Here is a 21,784-nt window from a genome sequence, read left to right as displayed (position 1 = left end):
GTTTGTCTAGTCCAGGGTGTACCCCGCCTCACGCCCGAAGACAGCTGGTATAGGCTCCAGCACCCCCGCGACCCTCGTGAGAAAAAGCGGTAGAAAATGAATGAATGAAGGAACCAAGAGTCCCAGAAATGTCCATCTATCCATCTGTCCGTCCATCCATACATCTTCAACTGCTTATCTGAGGTCGGCTCACAGGGGCAACAGTCTAAGCAGGGAAGTCCAGATTCCATCTCTGCGGCTACTTTTTCCAGCTCCTCCAGGTGGCTGCTGAGGCACTTCCAGGCCAGTTGAGACACATCGTCTCACCAGGGAGGCATTCAGGAGGCCAGATTCCCAAGCCACCTCACCTGGATCTTCTTCTAGTTTCCCTCGGATGAGAGCTATAGGGTCTTGTGCTCAACTGTAAGACAGTTTGACCAAAGGGTCAAGTTTTGAGAATGTCATTTCTGTTTCAAGTAATGAGCCACAACAATGGAGAAAAACTATTATATTGCTGCATTCAAGGGTACCAAACCAAAACCTTTTCATTCAACCAAAACAAAAGTCAGCCAACCTTCTTCACGGCATCTTTAAAGACAGATAACCCTCCAGTCAGTGTCTTGTGGGGGGTTTGTGTGTTGTTGGAATTTGCAGCATTTCTCTTTTGCAGCAATTATGTATATCTCATTTGTTTTATGGTGTTTGGACTTTATTGCTCATTCTCCCCTACTACCAACCTTAGTACCCCCTGTGGAATATCTTATTCAGGCAAGTACCCCCTAAACACAGCGCTGTGGCATCAGTATTAGTATATATATATTATTTACCAAAACAAATATGTTCCTTTTTGAAACATTTGGAAATAAAAATACACATAAAATGACTCCAACTAAAGAATGTGTACATTAGCAACTTAAAGTGTTTACAATACATTTATAACCTTCATTTTTTATGGACTGTTTTTATATTTTTGAACCCACCCAAAAAAATGATGGATTGTTTTATGTCATTGGGAGGGGGGGGGGTAAACTAAAACAATCAGCAGGGGATCAAATACTAATTTCCCCCACTGTATGCTGTATATACTGTACATATCAAAAGTGAAATAATATACCATATGATATTATGATATTGTGAAGAGTGGTAGTTGCATGCTGAAGCTCCTTGGAATTCCATGCACATGCAGTATCAGAGGAGGAGGAGGGGGGGATCCTGGGGACGGGGGGGGGTCTGCGGCGGTGCAGGGTCGCTCCAGTGAGTCCAGTTGGCTCCACCAGCACGCTTGACGCGGACAACTGGGAGGGGCGGGGCCAGAGAGCGGCTTGAGCCTCTAGTGTGAGCCAGAGAGCCGCTCTTCTCTCGTCAGCTCGTCATCGTGCGTCAGCCGCCGGGAACCTTCCACCATCCCGTCTCCGACATCCAGCATCCAAGGACGTCCGGCGCCGAGCCTCATCCGCGGTAAGACCCGCAGTGCTGACGGTTTGGACAGCGGCGGCCCTGTTAGGTATTGGATGGGGGGGGGGGGGTTTGGAGCTGGAGGGGGTGTTGGAGTGAGAGTGAAGGAGGTTCGGTAATGGAAATGTACCCACGATGTGGAACATCCCCGAGCCTTACAGCAGGCCTGCTGGGTCCATTGTGACGTATCTCCGTGTTATTATTTCATGTCCTCCTTTAACCGTAGTCTCCTATGTGTCACCTTCACAAAGGATGTGCTCTTAATAACGACAAGCATCGTGACCTTGCGGTGTTATCCGGCCTCTATTTCATCTGCTGCTGTCACGTTTTTAATGACTTGTGACGTCACACACGGCGCAGCTCACTGACTGTCCACAGTAGAATACTTGGATTATTCACGCATAATTCTGCATCTTAGAGATGCTAAATAAAAACCATACGCAAGCTTAGCATCATTATACTCTATATCACTTTCAGCAAGTGGAAGGTATGCAATTGATAGTACTTATTTTGCAAGGGATGATCTTGAAAATTATATTTTCTACAATTAAATGCAAACATGATGGGAATACTGTAATGCGTACTTTAAAAAAAAGGAGAAAAATGATTTGGCCATAAAGTACTTTGCTAATGGAATGATGGTAGTAGATACCAGGAGCATTTTGTCTGTTTCTCAATGGACCACTATCTCAAAACTAATTGAGTCTGCATAGTATCTATGCTTTTCCACATTCCAATCAATCAATTATGCCAAGTCTAGACAACATTTACTTAACCATAAAGAATGATTTGTTTCCTGCTAGCTTGAAATGAAAAGTAACTCACTAAGCAGTGGACTTTTTTTATTATTGACATAATGTGTCGATGCGGTTAGGTGTTGATTGAGGATTCATCTGTTGAAAAAAAATCATTGGAGCTCATATACGGGGCAATGAAACATAACCTGCTGGCATTGTCTCGATAAAACGCAACAATTTTTTTTTTTTTTACGTGAACTAGTTTGGAGAGTCAAAGCTGTGTGTTTATTTGGATACGTTGCAGATGGCTTTTGTTACTGTTGTCAAATTAAGAGATTTTATTTTACTTTATAGACTATTTTGTGTCATGTGTATTAAATGATCAAGTTATTTTCACCCAAAAGGTCACAGTTCTAAAAGCCGCCTTTGTAACGATTCTATAGAATGCCACACAAACCTATAAATCAATATTTAGAAAGAAATTAAACAAGGGATGTCTGCAGCTAATTTTTTTATTATTGTAAAAATAAAATGAATTATTAATTAGATATTATTAGATATGAACTAATTAACTGTCAGCTATAACACAAAGCTAAGATGCGGCTGAGCATACATCGACTCACACCGATTGGTTTTCACGTCGCAAAAAAAAACAAAGCGGGCCCCCCCTGCAATCTGCTGGTTTATGCAATTCTAGCATAATTCTCAACATGAGCTATTCCTCAAACCCAAATCATCATGCTGTATATTATTATTCCCCATCGCTTGATTTCACCGTGCATGTGGAATTGTCCAATTGCTAGGCCATCTGGAGCACCCCTTCATCCTAAATAAAAATAGGACACCATACACCGCAGTAGATGGAAGACTGGAGCGCGAGTTAGATGCCGAGGGGCTTATTGGACTAGGCTCATAAGAATGGTTAAATATGCTTTATATAGCAATACAAATTAAGGCTATACAGTGGAACCTTGGTTAGCATCATTGATCTGTTCCGGAGGGTTCGACTCTAACCAAAATGTACTCTAATTATAGTTTTACATGCAGAAAATAATTGTAAATGCACACAGCACCTTTGTGTTTCGCTATGGGTTATTTTTTTTTATTTAATAGTGTTTCTCAATGCTGGCATTGGTAACTTTGTGTGGCTCTATTTGAATGTGATCAATTTTAAAAAGCAGTGACATGTGGCGTAACTGTGTTAGTTAGCAAAGAACTACAGAGTCAACTGGTGATGATGTCATAAATGGGTGACATGCGGGTAATGGAACATTTTGTGATAAAAAAAAGATGTTGTAACCACGGTTGGACTTGCGCAGTGTAATAATAACGCTCCCTATTGTATGCTATCTGAAAAATGTATACCAATATATGAGTACATTTTCAATGTAAACCAAAAACATATGCTAACAGAGGCGTATGCTAACTGAGCTTCCACTGTACTGTATATTTCTCATGTTAATTAGCATGATTATGAATTAGATTTTCCGATTAGCTATTGCTTGGCAATTCAGACCTTTTGACTTTTTCATGAAGAACCCCGGAGGAGCACAAATGCAATTTTGGCACCCAGTAAACAACCCATCATAAACAAACACCTGGAACTTCATCTTCTTCCCAAAAATGCCATTTTAAATCGAAGGAGTCAAGCCAGAAAACCTTCCCCAAATCATCAAGCGTCTTTATGGGTGATGAAAAAGAATGAAGAGCTTTCTAAACGGAATAACCGGGACGCAACTTTTGATGAATCAAATGAAAGTCAGGTAAGTTTTTTCTTTATATAAGCGCACAACTCCATGTTCTGTATTGGCTCGTTAATATGGGCGCATCCTTTAAATAATGATAATATGTTGGATTTTAAAGGCAAACTGGTGCTAGCTGACTGTCAAGTTCTACTAGCATCGGTCCAAATGAAGAGAGCAAGCGAGAGCAAAAGGAGGAGGAGAGAGAGAGTCCGAATGTGAGCTGATGGCTTTTGACAGTTTGGTATTTGGGATTGAAAGCGTGTATTAATCATGGAATGGAGAGAAAAATACACAAGAACAACAACATCCTCCCCTTTCACTTCACTTTTGTCAACACGAGGAAACGTGTTGACAAGTTCCAGTGGAAACTGCCTTCCTCCCAAGAAGTAATTATGATTGATCGGTCATAATCGGTCATCAGCTGAAACTCATGGAAGAATTTGACTTTCATTGGAACACGAAACGATATGTCATGTTTTCTTGCCATAATTAAGAAGCTAACTGGAGGTGTAATCAGCTTGTTAGGATATTTTGGACTGGCGAATATTATATTATTTTTCCTGATTTCTTATGTTTTTGCATGTTTATCACACTTAAATATTTAAATCACATTTAAATATTTCAGATCATCAACACAACTGAATACCAAATACAGTTATTAAATTAAACTTGTTATTATTAAGGGAGAAAAATAATCCAAACCTACATGGCCCTGTGTGAAAAAGTAATAACTGATATTAATTAAGATCTATCTGTCTGGAATAGGTAATAAAGCCATTTCTAAAGCTTTGGGTCTCCAGCAAACCACAGTGAGAGCCGTTATCCACAAATGGTGAAAACATGGAACCATGGTAAAGATTCCCAGGAATGGCCAGCCAACCATAATTATCCCAAGAGCACAGCAACAATTCATTCAAGAGGTCACAAAAGACTCCACAACAACATCCAAAGAACTGCAGGCCTCAGTCAACTTAATGCCAGTGATCATGACTCCACCAAATGAGTTCCAAGACAAAACCTGAAACTGCTGAACAACAATAACTTGTCTCAATTTTGCCAGAAAACATGTCAATGATCCCTAAGACCTTTGGGAAAATTCTCTTTGGTTTTATGAGACCAAAGTTGAACTTTGTTTTGAAGGTGTGTGTTCCATCACATCTGGCGTAATGCAAAAAACAAGAGTCAAATATGGTGGTGGTAGTGTCATGCTTTGGGACTGTTTTGCTGCTTCAAGACCTGGAAGACTTGTGATAAATGGAACCATGAATTCTGCTGTCAAACAAAAAATCCTTAAGGAGAACGTCCGGCCATTTGTTGGTGACCTCAAGCTGAAACCAACTTGGGTTTTGCAGCAGGACAATGATCCAAAACACACCAGCAAGTCCACCTCTGAATGGCTGAAGAAACACAAAATGAAGACTTTGGATTGGCCTAGTCAAAGTCCTGACCTGAATCCTACTGAGATGCTGTGGCATGACCTTAAAAAATCGCTTCATGTTGGAAAACCCTTCAATGTGGCTGAATGACAACACTTTTGCAAAGATGAGCGGACCAAAATTCCTCCAAAACGCTGTAAGAGACCCATTACAAGTTCTCACAACGCTTGATTGCAGTTCTTACTTATTACGTGTTAATGAGTAATCACTTTTTCACACAGGGCCATGTAGGTTTGTATTGTTCTTCTCCCTTAATAATAAAAAGTTGAAATAAGAAAAATAATAAAAGAATAAGAACTGTATTTTGTATTCAGTTGTGTTTTCATTAAATAATATTTGTTTTAGTTTGATGATCTGAAACATTCAAGTGTGACAATCATGCAAAAAAAAAAGTCAAGTCAGGTTAAGTTTATTTATATAACCCATAATCACAAAGGAGCCTCAAAGGGCTTTAATCAGGAATAAGAAATTAAACATTTTCTCTGTATACTGCAGCCTAAAAAATTGCTAGGATGGAAAAAACAATCCACGTGTAGAAATAACACGTAGCAAACTGACTGGGTGTAAACATAGCGTGTACTTGTGGCGATACAAAAGTTGGTAATTTGTCCAGGGTGGGTTTGGCAAGGGCTGTGTCTCAAATGGAGTACACTTCAATAAGTATACTATGTGCGCTTAGTTCTTGAGGGTACAAATTTTGAATCCATGACTGTGGTTGCACAATTACCGGAAATAAAAATCACCCGCTTTACCTTCTTTGGTAAATTGCAACCATTAGTTGCAAGTTAATTCCTCCCCTGGTGATGATTGATTAAGGGTGGTAAATGTGTAGATGTTCACCGCTCCTGCATTTAACTGCACTTTTTAGTGTAAACGCACTGATGCACCTATTGAGACACAGTCAAGGTCTTTGACCTGACTGACAACTCATGTTGCAAGTATGAGTAATAATTGGAAAATGACCACTAAGCAAATGTCTTTTTTTTTTTTTTTTTCGGAAGCCAACTTAGGGGACAGAGGCGACATTGTTTTTGTTGCACGGTGTATTGTTAGTAATGAGGGGGCCTGAGATGTATAGTAAAGGCAGGACAGATTTAGGAGGGGGATGGTAGGGAGGCTGGCAAGAGGAGGAGGGGGGGGGGGGGGGGGGGGGGGTTCTCCAGAAGGTGAAGCTCGGGGGAGGAGGATAGGATGATGTTGGAGATGAAGAGGAGGCTGTGTTAGAATGAAGAGGTCAAAAGGCCCGGATGAAGGTATGAGCTGTGACATGTCGTCATCGTTTGGGTCTGCTTGGATAGCACTCTTCCTTCCCTCAAATTGGACAATAAAAACCCTCTAGGCCTTTTTTTTTTTGGACCTTTTCTCATCATATTTATTACAGCCAGTAGTAGCAGTATAATCCCACCACCCATCCCCCGCACACTTTCCTTCCTTTGACCCTCATTTTATAACAGCAGCCATTTGGGCCAATGGCTGCCCCTTCACGTGGTGTCCACATTTGGTCAAAAACATATCAACAATGTGCAAGCCAATAATCAAATGTCATCTCAAACATAACACAGTGAAGGATGGGGTTGGACAATAAAAACCTGCTAACATATTATTTTTAAAATATTCAACTCCTTAGTTGCCACTACTGATAGCTAGGTAGTAGTATATTATTGGAATATTTGGTTTATATAAGCAACCCTAGTGAGGACAAGTGGCATAAAAAATGAATAATATTACTTGAAGTGTTAGAAATTGCTACCAGCCTGCTAATTCAAGTGCTTCTCTTCACTTATATATTATTATTTATCATTATTGATTCCTAATATGTATCTGTCTTAACAACACAGCTTAGATAATGCAAGAGAGCTAAAACTGTAAAAGCGAGTTGTAGTGTTGTATTGCATTTTTGTCTCTTCCGCACCAGCAGTGCTGCAGAACACACTTGATGCTCTCCTATACCACGAAGGCAGTAAACGCACCATGAGTCGACTTACAGGTAAATGCATATGTGCTTGTGTCATGTCATAAACATTTAATACCTACTGTATGTATGTAATACTTTGAAGATAATAATAGATGTTTCTTACTTTTCAGTGAGACCATATCGAGGCTTGGCTGCAGGTGACATGTCGGCTTTGGAGGCATCCGTTTCTGTGAACATAATATTGTTTTTAATATTAAATCATTTCATGACTGAATTGCTTGTTTTTTTTATATGCATTTTGTTCTCAGGCATACTTGACTTTAAGCAATGCAAAGTAAAGCAATACTATTACTAACAATTGGTAACAACTGCAACATGCATTTTTATACATGGTAAATTAATGATCATATTTAGTATTAGCGCTAATGGTGTTGAAAGCTTTCATCCTATTTACCGCCTGCAACAATATTGGTTTGCATGTCTTTGCTACACATGGACATTATTGATTGATGTTTAGCTAAGGTTGAGGTCACTTTCAACTGGCCTTTCGATATTCATATTCAGTGTGTTCAAGCTTTCCCAATCATGCTAAATAAGCCACAAAGGAGTTATTTTGCTACAAAACGCATTATAGTACAGTGGAACCCGCTTAACTCGATCACGCTTACAACGACAACATAAACATTATATTTTGACGTGTTGTAGTACACTCCAGAGGTGTGGATTCCAGTCAAGCAACTTAGGCTTGAATCAGAAACAAGTCAAAATTTAATGACTTTGGACTTGACTTGACAATATCATCAGAATGTGATTTGTTGCCAGGTGTACTTCGCACAATATGAGGGATTTGTTCTGGTGGATTGACAACCGTAAAAATATAGAATATATAAAATACTTGCAACTCGACTTGAACTTTGGCATTAATGACTGCGAACTGTGGCTGGCGATATTGCAGTTTGAACACCGCTGGTATTTTAAGCATAAAAATAGCTATATGAACTAAAATACAAATACAAGGCAGAAAAAGCTTAATTGTTAATGTAGTTCTGTTGGAATTGTTCGGTAAAAAAGACCGTCAGTCAGTCTGTCTACTATATTGGGTCATACGAGTGTAACACCATTTAAACCCGGCATTACATCAGTGTATTGCAAGTACGTTGTCCAGAAAAAAAACAACAAGGAATTGCTAACACGTGAGTCTATTCTAAATTAGTAGTAGGGTCTGGAACCATTTTCAGTGAGTGTGTTCAACTAACATGACAGTTATTATGTCATTTCCAGTAAAACAACACATTTTCTCACATAATCTGCTCAAGTGAATGCATATATTAACATCCAATCAAGTTTAAGAACAAAAAAACTGGCAGTGATTAGCACCGTAAACATGCTGCAGAGGATAATTTCATTTGCATTTGCAAAGTACAAGGTCATAAACAAAAAAACAAATTACCGTGTGCAAAAGCTGCAGCATGGGAATAACAGACAGAGAAGCAAGAAACACCTTAAGTTGTGCAAATGACGGTGAGTTGGGTTGATTTGGGGTAACAAACTAATGTACTTATGTAGGCTACATAAGAAACCGATGTAAGATCAGCAGAGCTTATTAGAATTGTATTCTTTGAAAGAAGATATCACAAAGAGGGAAAACGAGCAGACAGTTCCAATGAAACGGGTGGTTTTCCTTGAAGGTCTCATAACTGAACACAACATTTAACTTGAGGTGAAGATTTGGTGCTAACAGCTAAACCTAATATTGACCAGTCAAACATGTTCACTTCCAAACTCAATCCACTCACACACCTTCACATACACACAGAAACACACACACATTCGGTGAGTTCACGTCTTGATAATTCCGAATGCTTAAAATGTTTCCTACATCTTCCAACAAAATGTCGATGAGAGTCAACATAAAGACTGAAAGAAGACCATTTTCTTCATTGTGCGCATGTGAACAAATCCTCTCACAAATCCTTGAACATTTTCGGAAGTTCATTTGTTGTTGAACTGATTTGCATTGACAATATCCTGAATGCTATACGTCACAATCCAGAATGCATTCATTGTATTGGTCAAACTCTACATTGTCTATAGTTGTGATTGGTTCTTTGTCTGTATGTGCTCTGTGATTGGCTGGCAAACAATTTGAGGTGTATCCCAGTTCTCGCTTGAGGACAGCTCAGATCAGCTCTAGCATACCCGTGACCCTCTCGAGGACAAGCGGAATAGAAAACAGATGAATTGATGGTGTTTGTAAAATTGAATAGTTTACTAAAAAGTGCTTATGACTTGTAAGGACTTTGGACCTTTCTCCCCGTGCATGGGAGGTTTTTTTCCCACGTTCCAAAAACATGTTAAGTTAATTGGTGACTCCAAATTGTCCATAGGTATGAATGTGAGTGTGAATGGTTGTTTGTCTATATGTGACCTGTGATTGGCTGGCTACCAGTCTCGCCCGAAGACAGCTGGGATAGGCTCCAGCATGCCCGCGACCCTGTAAGGATAAGCATTACAGAAAATGGATGGATCGATTTGTCTTGTATTTTCTTGTCTCACTTTAGATTTGACTTGGACTTGAATGTCTTTACTTGAGACCTGACTCAAGACTTGGGATTAAAGCCTCGAGATTTACTTGAGATTTGCAAAACACTGACTTTCTCCCACCTCTGGTAGTGTATTATCTTCATTATTGTCAAGCAGTGAAATGACAACAGCAACAGGACTACTCTGTAGTTATAGAGTACACAGCACATAGTGTAAAGCAGGGGTCTCAAACTCAATTTACTTGGGGGCCACTGGAGCTCTGGTCTGGGTGAGACTGGGCCGCATCAGTTTTCCAAAAAATAAAAAATAAAAACAAAAATTTTTTAAAAACTTCGCTTTGGTTCCAATTTTCTACAAGAAAAGCACTGATAAAACATTCCACTGTTCTCAAATATCTTACTTTTTATTTTTCTACACAACATAAGATGAAAAATAAATAAACAAATCAAGAATAAAGAAAATCAATCAATCAGTAATAAATAAATAAATATAATAATAATAATAATAAAACGGCAAATAATAAAAACTTAAGAAACCACATATAGTTGGTGGGTAGACAAATTCTTTTTTCAGATTAAAATGAACAAAGCATTATGAGAGCCCTGTAGACATGACAAAACACGACTATAGTCACATTTATACTCTTTTTATTTACAACATATTGCGCAACTGCAGGGTCTTGAGACTCATGCTAACTTGCAAACTAGAGAGCTAGCGACCTAAACGGTAGCCTTCAAGTTACTTCCTTGAAACTTAAATAGCCAAAAACTTACCACTTCCACACGGATAGGGAGGATAACTATTAACAGTTATTTAACCTACATGATACCATACAGCATCCATATCAAACTTGCGTGGGCCGCACTAACATTAAACTTTCATATCAAGGCGGGGGCCTCAAACTAGTGTCCTGCGGGCCACAATTGGCCCGCGGGCCGCGTGTTTGAGACCCCTGGTGTAAAGTAAGATTCACATTGAGATTTAGATTGTTAGCAACCGGAACTAAGATTTGTGCATTACAACAAAATCTTTATCGTCATTGTTGTCAAATATAGAACTACTGCAATTAGTACTGAGTATAAAGTCACAAGTAAAGTAATGGCTAGTTTGGGTTTCAGTTGACAACTGCTTATGTCGACATGAGTCAGCCAGTCCGATGGGCGTTGAGATGAGCGGGCTCCACTGTATGAACAAGCCCTATGTTGTTTGAAAGGCGTCCTTCTGGAATGTACTATAGTCACAAGGACCAACCAAAGGAAGGGCAGACATTTTTTTAAACGTCAAGGCGTAATTTTCCCTGACCTCTGTCTGAATAATGCTTCGCTACAGACTCCCATGTATCGCTATCCATGAAGGTCATCTTTGCACATTTTGATTTGTATTTGTATGGCAAAAAAAAAATCACAGAGATCTACCAACTAATCATTCTGTGGTACCTTTGTGTCAATGGTTTGTTTCATGTATAGGATCACGTGTGGGGGAAAAAATGACATGGAGCCTTCTGTGGCGCTATGCGTATGTGTTAGCATCAGCCTGGAGCCTTCGGGCGTCAAGCCACAAGAGCCGATCCCAGGATGCCCCTCCCCCTCCGGAGACATGACTCATTTTGGTGTCCATGTTCTCAGCACCTTACCGCCAGGATAATCTACCCAAGACATGGTGTGTTAATTTGAGTTTTGTACTTTTGAGGTGCTCACCAGGGAAATGCTCAAAGCTGGCAACGTACTTGAAAAAACAATTAAAAAAAATATATTGACGTTGTGTGCTATATTTTAGTGGCTATTAACTGACCTGTAATAAATCTTATAGGTGACTGTTAATAAGAAAAGACGGTATACATGACCTTACTGAAGACAAATAATGTAAAAAAAAAAAAGACAGTAATTTGTAATTTGTGACTAGGGTTAGCACGCAGACCTCACAGCTAGGAGACCAGGGTTCAATTCCACCCTCGGCCATCTCTGTGTGGAGTTTGCATGTTCTCCCCGTGCATGCGTGGGTTTTCTCCGGGTACTCCGGTTTCCTCCCACATTCCAAAAACATGCTAGGTTAATTGGCGACTCCAAATTGTCCATAGGTATGAATGTGAGTGTGAATGGTTGTTTGTCTATATGTGCCTTGTGATTGGCTGGCGACCAGTCCAGGGTGTACCCCTGCCTCTCGCCCAAAGACAGCTGGGATAGGCTGCAGCACCCCCCGCGACCCTCGTGAGGAAAAACGGTAGAAAATGAATGAATGAATGAATATTGACGTTGTGTGCTATATTTTAGTGGCTATTAACTGACCTGTAATAAATCTTATAGGTGACTGTTAATAGAAAAGACGGTATACATGACCTTACTGAAGACAAATAATGTAAAAAAAAAAAAAGACAGTAATTTGTGACTAGGGCAGCATGGCGGTCTAGTGGTTAGCGCGCAGACCTCACAGCTAGGAGACCAGGGTTCAATTCCACCCTCGGCCATCTCTGTGTGGAGTTTGCATGTTCTCCCCGTGCATGCGTGGGTTTTCTCCGGGTACTCCGGTTTCCTCCCACATTCCAAAAACATGCTAGGTTAATTGGAGACTCCAAATTGTCCATAGGTATGAATGTGAGTGTGAATGGTTGTTTGTCTATGTGTGCCCTGTGATTGGCTGGCGACCAGTCCAGGGTGTACCCTGCCTCTCGCCCAAAGACAGCTGGGATAGGCTCCGGCACCCCCCGCGACCCTTGTGAGGAAAAGCGGTAGAAAATGAATGAATGAATGAATTTGTGACTACAGCCTGTAACTAATTTTAGCCGGTGTGAGCAACACGCACACAGGATTTGGGGCAAACCTTTCCGCATGACTTTGTCAATTCAACGACACGGTCACGGTGGCGCGGTGCATTTTTGTGTGTTTTGTCAACTCACGGATGTTTGCTCACACATTTAACGGTGCTCATTGAAAACGTGGCCAGATTGTATTTTTGCTGGTGGAGTACTCGCTCTTATCAGCAGCCACACAGAGAGAGAGGAAGGACACATGATGTGCGTGTAATGCCAAGCAGCCGTGCCAGGTCTCATCTCTAAGCATCAAAGCATGATGGGAAGGAGAAGACCGTGTTTGCATTACAAAATTCCCTCACATTATTGGGACATGAGGAACCTTTGCTATCTTCTATAAACACTTGACTCTTATTTCGAGACTTTAACGACGGCTTTGTTCATTATCGTTAAGTACTGAGGCTTCTGACGATGAAATAAGAAGAGACTTTGCTTACCCATGTGATGTGATCGAGATGCTCCTCCATTTTCTTCTTTCTTGTGTGGAGATCTTCCATTTCTTCTTCGGTGAGAGGACAGCAATCCATCACCTTCTTCCCAAACTTCTTTTTGCTTTGTTGGGAATTTTCAGTTCTCGATATTTGCAGCTGTCCCGTGTTCCCCCCCTCACCGTCGATTCTGGCACTTCAGCATCATCCGACCCCTCTTCTCCTTCATTGCAGTGGCATTCCGACATGCTTTTAAAGTGAATGGTGGTGGAATGAAAGCCTATGGAACAGAGTGATAGATTACAGTCATAAAACGTCCTCTGACAAAAAGCCCATTCTTCCCCCAGATCCGTTTTTTTTGGACTCTTGATTTACAAACAACGTGCATACAGTCTTGCTAAATGAGACTCTGCTTGTTTGCAAAGATGCCGGAATGATGCGATTGTGTTGGTTGCCATGGATTTTAATGCAAACAAAATCAACTGGAATGTTCCAGTGGACCGTTGCCTATGTACTTCTGTATTTTTGAACACATCATCTCTTTCATGCTACTTATAGCTAGCACTGGGTATTAACATACATTGTTATTGTTTTTTTTCTCTGAATTTAAATATGTGCCAATATGGCTGGATAAAGACCTCACAGCTAGGAGGACCAGGGTTCGATTCCACCCTCAGAGTTTGCATGTTCTCCCCATGCATGCGTGGGTTTTCTCCGGGTACTCCGGTTTCTTCCCACATTCCAAAAAAAAACATGTTAGGTTAATTGGTGACTCCAAATTGTCCATAGGTATGACTGTGAGTGTGAATGGTTGTTTGTCTATATGTGCCCTGTGATTGGCTGGTGACCAGTCCAGGGTGTACCCCGCCTCTCGCCCGAAGACAGTTGGGATAGGCTCCAGCACCCCTGCGACCCTCGTGAGGAAAAAGCGGTAGAAAATGAATGAATGAATGAATGGCTGGATAATACATAAATACATAATAATAACAGTCAGATGCATATGACGGGATCCCCAAAGTATTATTATACCCAGTTCTACCTATGTGAATGTGTGATGGCATTCTTATTTGTTGTATTAAACGTTGTTCATCATTTTACTGTTATGTTGCATGGTTTGTTTGGTTTTTTTTTAACCCTGGATTACCATGTATGCCATTAATATGCCATTAATACAATATGTTGATATTCTCACCTCATTAAAAAACACTTCTTGTTGGACTTTTTTTTGTTTGTTTCCTCTTTTATTTGGGTTGTGTTGAGTGTTGCTTTTGTGTCTTTTCTCTTCCCCACGTTATGTTATGATGCAGTGGCTTGGGTCCATTGCTTCATTTTGGAATGATTTGCGGGTTGATAAGTTGGCATGGCAACCAATCAGCATCTGTTAATAGAGAGAATGGTGCTGATATGATATAGTGGGCGGTCTAGTGGTTAGCGCGCAGACCTCACAGCTAGGAGAACAGGGTTCAATTCCACCCTCGGCCATCTCTGTGTGGAGTTTGCATGTTCTCCCCGTGTATGTGTGGGTTTTGTCCGGGTACTCCGGTTTCCTCCCACATTCCAAAAACATGCTAGGTTAATTGGTGACTCCAAATTGTCCATAGGTATGAATGTGAGTGTGAATGGTTGTTTGTCTATATGTTCCTGAGTGAATGCATTGGAGGTTCAGATGTTTAGAAGGTTGTGGCTTTCTGCTGTTGCTTTGCTGACTATGAAACTTGTGACATGATTGTGACTGGAAGAGGGGGGGTCTTTTTTCCCCCCCAATGCAATAATCGTCCCTCCGCTTTCTATCTCATCAGTTGTTTCATGATGAAGATCGATACCAGCCTGATCACACCCCAGCTCCCCGAGGCTCTGTCCCAGGCAGGCCTTCAGTTCACCGTGGCCACTGAGGAGGACTTTGATGACATCATGGCTATGAGCCAGGACATCTATGGAGGTCTGGACTACCTTCCCACTAGATACACCAGTTGGCTGCAGGAAAGCAACCGCACGGTCATACTGGCACGCAAACAAGGAAAAGTGGTACGTTTTGCGTCTTTGTTGACTGATGGACATGAAGTATACACTCTTAAAAATGCTGGGTTAAAAACAACCCAATATGGGTTGTTTCCCAACCCAACGCTGGTTAAATATTTGACCAACCTCGCGTTGGATTATTTTAACCCAACAAGTTGGGTTGGTTCTCTTAACCCAACAATTGGGTTGTACATTGGGTTGTTCAAATGACCCAACGCTGGGTTCATATTTACTACACGGCTGGGTTATTTCAACCCAGCTAATTGGGTTGCCAATATACCATTTATACGTATGTGTGTATATATATATATATATATATATATATATATATATATATATATATATATATATATATATATATATATATATAATTTTAATTTTAATTTTAATTTTAATTTTAATTTTAATTTTAATTTTAATTTTAATTTTAATTTTAATTTTAATTTTAATTTTAATTTTAATTTTAATTTAATTTAATTTATTTTGATTTTAATTGATTTTAATTTATTTTTAATTTTAATTTATTTTAATTTATTTTTAATTAATTTTGATTTTAATTTCATTTAATTTAATTAATTTTGATTTTAATTTCATTTAATTTAATTAATTTTGATTTTAATTTCATTTAATTTAATTAATTTTGATTTTAATTTAATTTAATTTAATTTAATTTAATTTAGATTTTAATTTAATTTTGATTTTATTTTAATTTTGATTTTAATTTAATTTAATTAATTTTGATTTTAATTTAGAATAGAATAGAATAGAATAGAATAGAATAGAATTGAATATTTTGAATATTTTATTTTACATAATGGAAATCCCAACCCAGCAGCAAATAACCTAGCACCCAACAGAGATAACCCAGCAAATTGGGTTCTCAGAATACCCGATTCAATAAAAAATGACCCAATTAAATGACCCAACAGGCTCAACCCAGCAGTTGGGTAAAAAAAAACAACCCAGCATTTTTAAGAGTGTAGATGACCACAATGTTTATGATACTTAAATGAAACCATTGAATAAATCATTTTGGTTCTTACTTTCATAACAGATCGCTTTGGAGTCGGTGTGCGTGATTGACGACGGGGAGACCATGTTGGTCGAGGGTCTCCGTGTGGCCCCCCAGGAACGAGGCAAAGGCGTGGCGGGAGTCCTGCTGCGATTTTGCTCCGATCTCGTCAAATCCAAATATCCAGAGGTGAAAGTGAGTCGCCTGACTCGTGACGACCAACTTGGACCCAAGGACTTCCAGAAGTATCGCATCATAACCAAGCAGGTACGGTACATCCTTACTTCAATGACGTCCGTTTGACTTTGATCCGACCGTAACGTTCCTTCCCACAGGGCATCCTGTTGGTGCGTTTCCGAGCTGAAGACCTCAAGTTACGTTTGTCTGATCTTGGTGGACATATCCAGCCGCCGCTGTCCACCTTCTTCACAAATGGGCCTCCCGTACGTCTAGACAACAGCACCATTAATCGTCTGTATTTGACCACTGACCTGATGCAGGGGGTCCTTCCAAACGCCACCATCATCCAAGACTGGCAGCCATTCAAACCTCTGCCCAGTAACATGGCCATCCTGATGAAGAAGGACATTGATTGGATGGTGGATGATGCCTCCAAGCCTACCGTGGGCAGCCTCTGCACTTTCCCATTCAAGGTCCCGATCGGAGATGATTGGTATGCGTGTGTACACTTTTTCGTTCTCATTCTCGACTGTATTCCATTAACGTTTTTTTTCACCAGGTATTACCTGAACATCGATATGTTCGGCAAAGATCTGGACCTGGTCCGCCAGCAGTTCCTGTGTCATCTTCAGCGCCACACCGCCACTCTGAAGGGTCACGTGATGTGCCAGATGTTCCTGGACCCGCCTCTCTGGAAGCCAATGGTCGACTTTTGCCGCGACATTCTGAAAGTGGAGCTAGTGAAGGAATACACAGAGCAATGCGTCGTGGAATCAGACGTCATGTAGTCACCAGCAAGGAGGCCAACGGACACAGCTCGATGAGCCGCAGCGACTAACCATACTACATATGTTAGATTAGAATACTGTCAATCATTCTACAGTCAAGAGTTTGAAACATAAGTGGATATTATTTTTTTGAAATAACGACAGGGGGATCCTAAATACTTTTGATAAGAGTTGGTTGATAATAATTCCTATGCTGAGTCCATTCCCTAGTACACAGAGTTCATATTCAGATTTTAAAGTCATGGACCACTGGGCTTCTCATAACGTACTCTACAACCAAGTGAGGGGTTCAGGTTGCAGATATGTAACCTAAAAAGCTCCTCTTTGAAGGGGGCGAATAACCCTTTGGGCATTTCAAACCTTGCTGCTGTTTGCTGTAAATAGAACCACGACGACTTGAGTTGGCTTACAACATCTGCACAACTCTGAAGGCACTTTAAAATTGACAAAGACCTGCTGTTAGGATAGTAGAAGACAAAATATAGCAACCGTAAACTAATTCTCCTTTTGGCGAAATGAACATTTTTTTTTGTTGTTGTTGTCATATTTCATAACTGTGAATATATATATGTACGTTACTGATTCACTATTTTTGCAGGAACAAACTTTCTAAAGCTGTGAGTGGAATAGAGGCTTTTGGTTATGGATAGAATAATGCCAAACTACAATGCTAATGCTTGAACATGCTCAACAGTGTAAAAAAAAATAAATAAATAACCGGGGTTAGAACAAGTACAACTGATACTTAACCATTACAAACAGTGTTACTGGAACTTCTACATACTTGTGAAGTAGTTTTAAAACCTGCATACCTCAAATAGTTTGTTCCAGAAAGCACTTTATCAACACTGAGTGAGGATAACTCGATCTAAGAAGTCAATAATATAACACGGTAGTAGTAGTAGCAGATAATGATTGCAGCACCGTAAGACCATGGCAGATTCATATTTCAATCAAATATGTGTGGTTTACCGCTCCGAACAGAGGAACGATCCCAAATACAAGCACGCCAACATCATAAATGAAACGGAAAATGCTGTAATCACATAAACGCTACAGGATCATTCATTCATTCATTCATTCATTCATTTTATACTGCTTTTTCCTCACGAGGGTCGCGGGGGTGCTGGAGCCTATCCCAGCTGTCTTCGTGCGAGAGGCGGGGTACACCCTTGACTGGTCGCCAGCCAATCACAGGGCACATTGTCTCTGTATATTCATTCATTCATTCATTTTCTACCGCTTTTTACTCACGAGGGTCGTGGGGGTGCTGGAGCCTATCCCAGCTGTCTTGGGGCGAGAGGCGGGGTACACCCTGGACAGATCATAAAACACATGCAACGGAAAATGCTGTAATCACATAAACGCTACAGTTTCATTCATTCATTCATTCATTCTCTACTGCTTTTTACTCACGAGGGTCGCAGGGGTGCTGGAGCCTATCCTAGCTGTCTTTGGGCGAGAGGCGGGGTACACCCTGGACTGGTCGCCAGCCAATCACAGGGCACATTGTCTCTATAGATTCATTCATTTTCTACCGCTTTTTCCTCACGAGGGTCGCAGGGGTGCTGGAGCCTATCCCAGCTGTCTTTGGGCGAGAGGCGGGGTACACCCTAGACTGGTCGCCAGCCAATCACAGGGCACATTGTCTCTATAGATTCATTAATTTTCTACCGCTTTTTCCTCACGAGGGTCGCAGGGGTGCTGGAGCCTATCCCAGATGTCTTTGGGCGAGAGGCGGGGTACACCCTGGACTGGTCGCCAGCCAATCACAGGGCACATTGTCTCTGTATATTCATTCATTCATTCATTCATTTTCTACCGCTTTTTACTCACGAGGGTCGTGGGGGGTGCTGGAGCCTATCCCAGCTGTCTTCGGGCGAGAGGCGGGGTACACGCTGGACTGGTCGCCAGCCAATCACAGGGCACATATAGACAAACAACTGCTACAGGATCATAAACAAATGAAAAGTGAAAGAGAAAACAAAGAGAAACAAAACAAAAGTTAGCCAGGCTACCAGGGTCGCTAGACGCCTTTAAGGATACAAAACAAAAACGTAAAGAAAAATGAACATACATTTCATTCTGCCGTTTTTTTGGATTTGCTGCATTTTTCATTAGCATTTCTTTTTGATCCTGCAGGGTTTATGTGATTGCAGCCTTTTCGCTTGTGTTTTTTTGGATTTGGATCATTTCATGTGTTTGGAGTGGTTGGATGTTGGCGCATTTTTTTTACCCTGTCAGTCACAATAAGTTTTACATTCAAATACAAGAAGTGGAGTTTTCTCCAGGGTTCCCCCATGCGGCTTGATTGCTTTTACTGTCCAATCAAAAATTTGGTGTATAGACTAGGGGTGTCATAAGATCTCGCAAGATTAAAAGATTATCTAATGGGCACTAGGCCTGCGATAAAAATAAATAATAAAATTTAAAAAAATAATAAAATAAAAATTTATTCATTCACTTTTTCCTCACAAGGGTCGCGGGGATGCTCGAGCCTATCCCAGCTGTCTTCAGGCAAGAAGCGGGGTACACCCCGGACTGGTCTCTAGCCAATCGCAGGTCACATATAGACAAACAACCATTCACACTCACATTCATACCTATGGACAATTTGGAGTCGCCAATCAACCTAGCATGTTTTTGGAACATGCGAATTCAGAGATGGCCGAGGGTGGAATTGAACCCTGGTCTTCTAGCTGTGAGGTCTGCCACTAACCACTAGACCGCCGTGCCGCCAAATGAATGAAAACTTCATATTTCCATTTGCATGCGTCATATGCCACCTCCAAACATACAGAAAGAGAGTTCACTCTGTGCATTGGTTTCAGCACCTTGACATGTTACTTCCATAGAACAATGGCATGTACGGAGTGAGCCCTTTTGTCAGTCATACCATCTCTACAGTCACTATGTTACCGCCAGAAATAGAAGCATACTAGAAATTATATTAGTAGATAACAATATATTGTCAGTTGTACTTTTACTTTTCTTACAAGTAAAGTTAAGACCTCGTCTATTGTCTAGTGACACCCCTAGTATTTACACTATAATATAAATACATATATAAAGTGTAATTAATTGATTGTATTATGAGAGCCATTATTGTAAAGTCACAAACCAGGTAGCCTAATAATAAGTTTGTTTTTAACCAAAGAAAGTAGAAAATGATCTCAAAGCAGTGCCCTCATGTTTGCTGCCATTTGTTCATTCATTGAAACAATACATACATACATACATACATATACGTACCTATGTATACAGTCTACAAGAGTAAAAGATGTTACATATACAGTAACGACACATACAGTACATGAATATCGCAGCTGACTACTTGGAACTAATTGATAGAATTTATTTTTTTTCCTCACAACCAAACACAGCATCTGTTTGAAAATGAATCCTTAGACTTATTTTATTCTTTTTTGTGGTCTTATTTTTTTTATGTAACAAATGTAAATAGTGGATGTTGTGCTGGAAGGCTAAAGACTAATGTTATTATTTTGGTGCCGGCAGGAAACCTACAGGGCATGTGGGGGTGGGAAAGTGGGAAAGTGGGGAAGTCCTTTTTTTTTTTTTTTTTTTTAAAGAATAAAACATTCTATTTTTAATGTGAAATTTAAAATGATCTCCTGTCACTCGTTGAACCATGTCAACAAAAAATTGGTCACATCACTAATATGGTTACTCAGATAAGATTAGTGTTTTTTGTATTTGTGGCGAAAAACAGTTGAATTTTATGCATGCTTGAGACTGCTAATCTGATATTTAAAGTCAAATAGAAAACTAACACACCGAAAAGAAACAAGTTTTTTAGTTCAAAATGGGATCCTGACACTGAAATACAGCACTTTGCAGTGGAATAGTGTAACATTGATGTGTTTAACAAATGCCTGTACAAGCCATTGAGTTCATACAGTAGGTGAATGATGAGCATGCACTTTAGTAATCAGTGGCAATAATAGCCAAGTAGCATCCTTAACTTCACCTTGTTGAGCTGTTTTCTAATCAATCAAGGCCGTGTGTCATCCTTAGAAACACAAGAACAGGATGTATTATAAACGCTGTCGGATAGACAGAGATGCAAATACATTTGAGTAAACTAGTTTTTAAGGCTTGTAGTGAGCGCTTCTATTTTTGTGAAAACCCCTTTTGCCGCTCACATTGTCCTTTTTTTTTTAAAGACATGATTGTTAAGACTGGCTAGTATTGCAGGCAAATTATAATCACTGTTAGACTAGTGGAGCGAGAAATATGTACTTTTTTTTTATGTGTACATTCAAACCTTGTGTGTGCTTGTAATGTAGTGATTGATTCATCTCGGCATTGGTTGGTGATGCCTTGGACCTCCGAAAAAAAAAAGGAGGGACATGAACAAAGCTTCCTCATTTAATATGTTAGTAAAGACGACTAACGTGTCTGTGTTTTCTTTTATATATGGTGAGCTTGGTTTATCATAGAAGTACAGTATTAGTGACATTTTTTTTTTATCACTAGCATGAAGACACTTCTATGGCTCAGCGCTGCTAAAGACAACAAATAATTTTACTTTTAAATTCATCTATTTTTATAGCATAACAGAGCTATATTTGCAGTTTTGTCTTGAAATAAACCTTGTCTGGTCATTGAACTGTTTTTTTTTTTTGTTTTTAAATGAGCTGTTATTTTAGGCTCAAAAAGGCTGCTGAATGTCGTTACATAACGTCACGGGTGCTAGGCCTCAGCAGCTCTGCAATGTGG

General features: G+C 40.0%; 1 protein-coding gene and 1 long non-coding RNA gene across 4 annotated transcripts; one reads left to right on the top strand and one right to left on the bottom strand.

The window, feature by feature from the left end:
* Window positions 1-97: 97 nt before the first annotated feature.
* On the bottom strand, window positions 98-18,183 carry LOC131125986 (uncharacterized). The gene is made up of 4 exons (XR_009129092.1): window positions 16,108-18,183; window positions 13,055-13,325; window positions 7,431-7,494; window positions 98-400 (listed from the first exon to the last, which is right to left on the bottom strand). It is a non-coding gene; the product is annotated as an uncharacterized LOC131125986 (long non-coding RNA).
* On the top strand, window positions 1,232-21,674 carry nat16 (N-acetyltransferase 16). Of its 3 annotated transcripts, none has more exons than XM_058068054.1 (5): window positions 1,232-1,483; window positions 14,845-15,070; window positions 16,119-16,343; window positions 16,412-16,749; window positions 16,816-21,674. In XM_058068054.1, the coding sequence occupies exons 2-5, from the start codon at window positions 14,852-14,854 to the stop codon at window positions 17,042-17,044; spliced, it is 1,011 nt and encodes a 336-aa protein (XP_057924037.1). In that variant the 5' UTR covers window positions 1,232-1,483; window positions 14,845-14,851; the 3' UTR covers window positions 17,045-21,674. The 3 variants fall into 3 exon arrangements, with proteins under 3 accessions (XP_057924037.1, XP_057924036.1, XP_057924039.1); XM_058068053.1 differs by having other exon boundaries at window positions 1,233-1,437; XM_058068056.1 differs by lacking the exon at window positions 1,232-1,483 and adding an exon at window positions 11,418-11,470.
* Window positions 21,675-21,784: the final 110 nt, after the last annotated feature.

This window comes from Doryrhamphus excisus, chromosome 3 (genome assembly GCF_030265055.1).
Source record: "Doryrhamphus excisus isolate RoL2022-K1 chromosome 3, RoL_Dexc_1.0, whole genome shotgun sequence".
NCBI lineage: Eukaryota > Metazoa > Chordata > Actinopteri > Syngnathiformes > Syngnathidae > Doryrhamphus > Doryrhamphus excisus.
The sequence above is the reverse complement of the archived record's forward strand: the minus strand, read 5'-3'. Positions and strand labels throughout refer to the sequence as shown.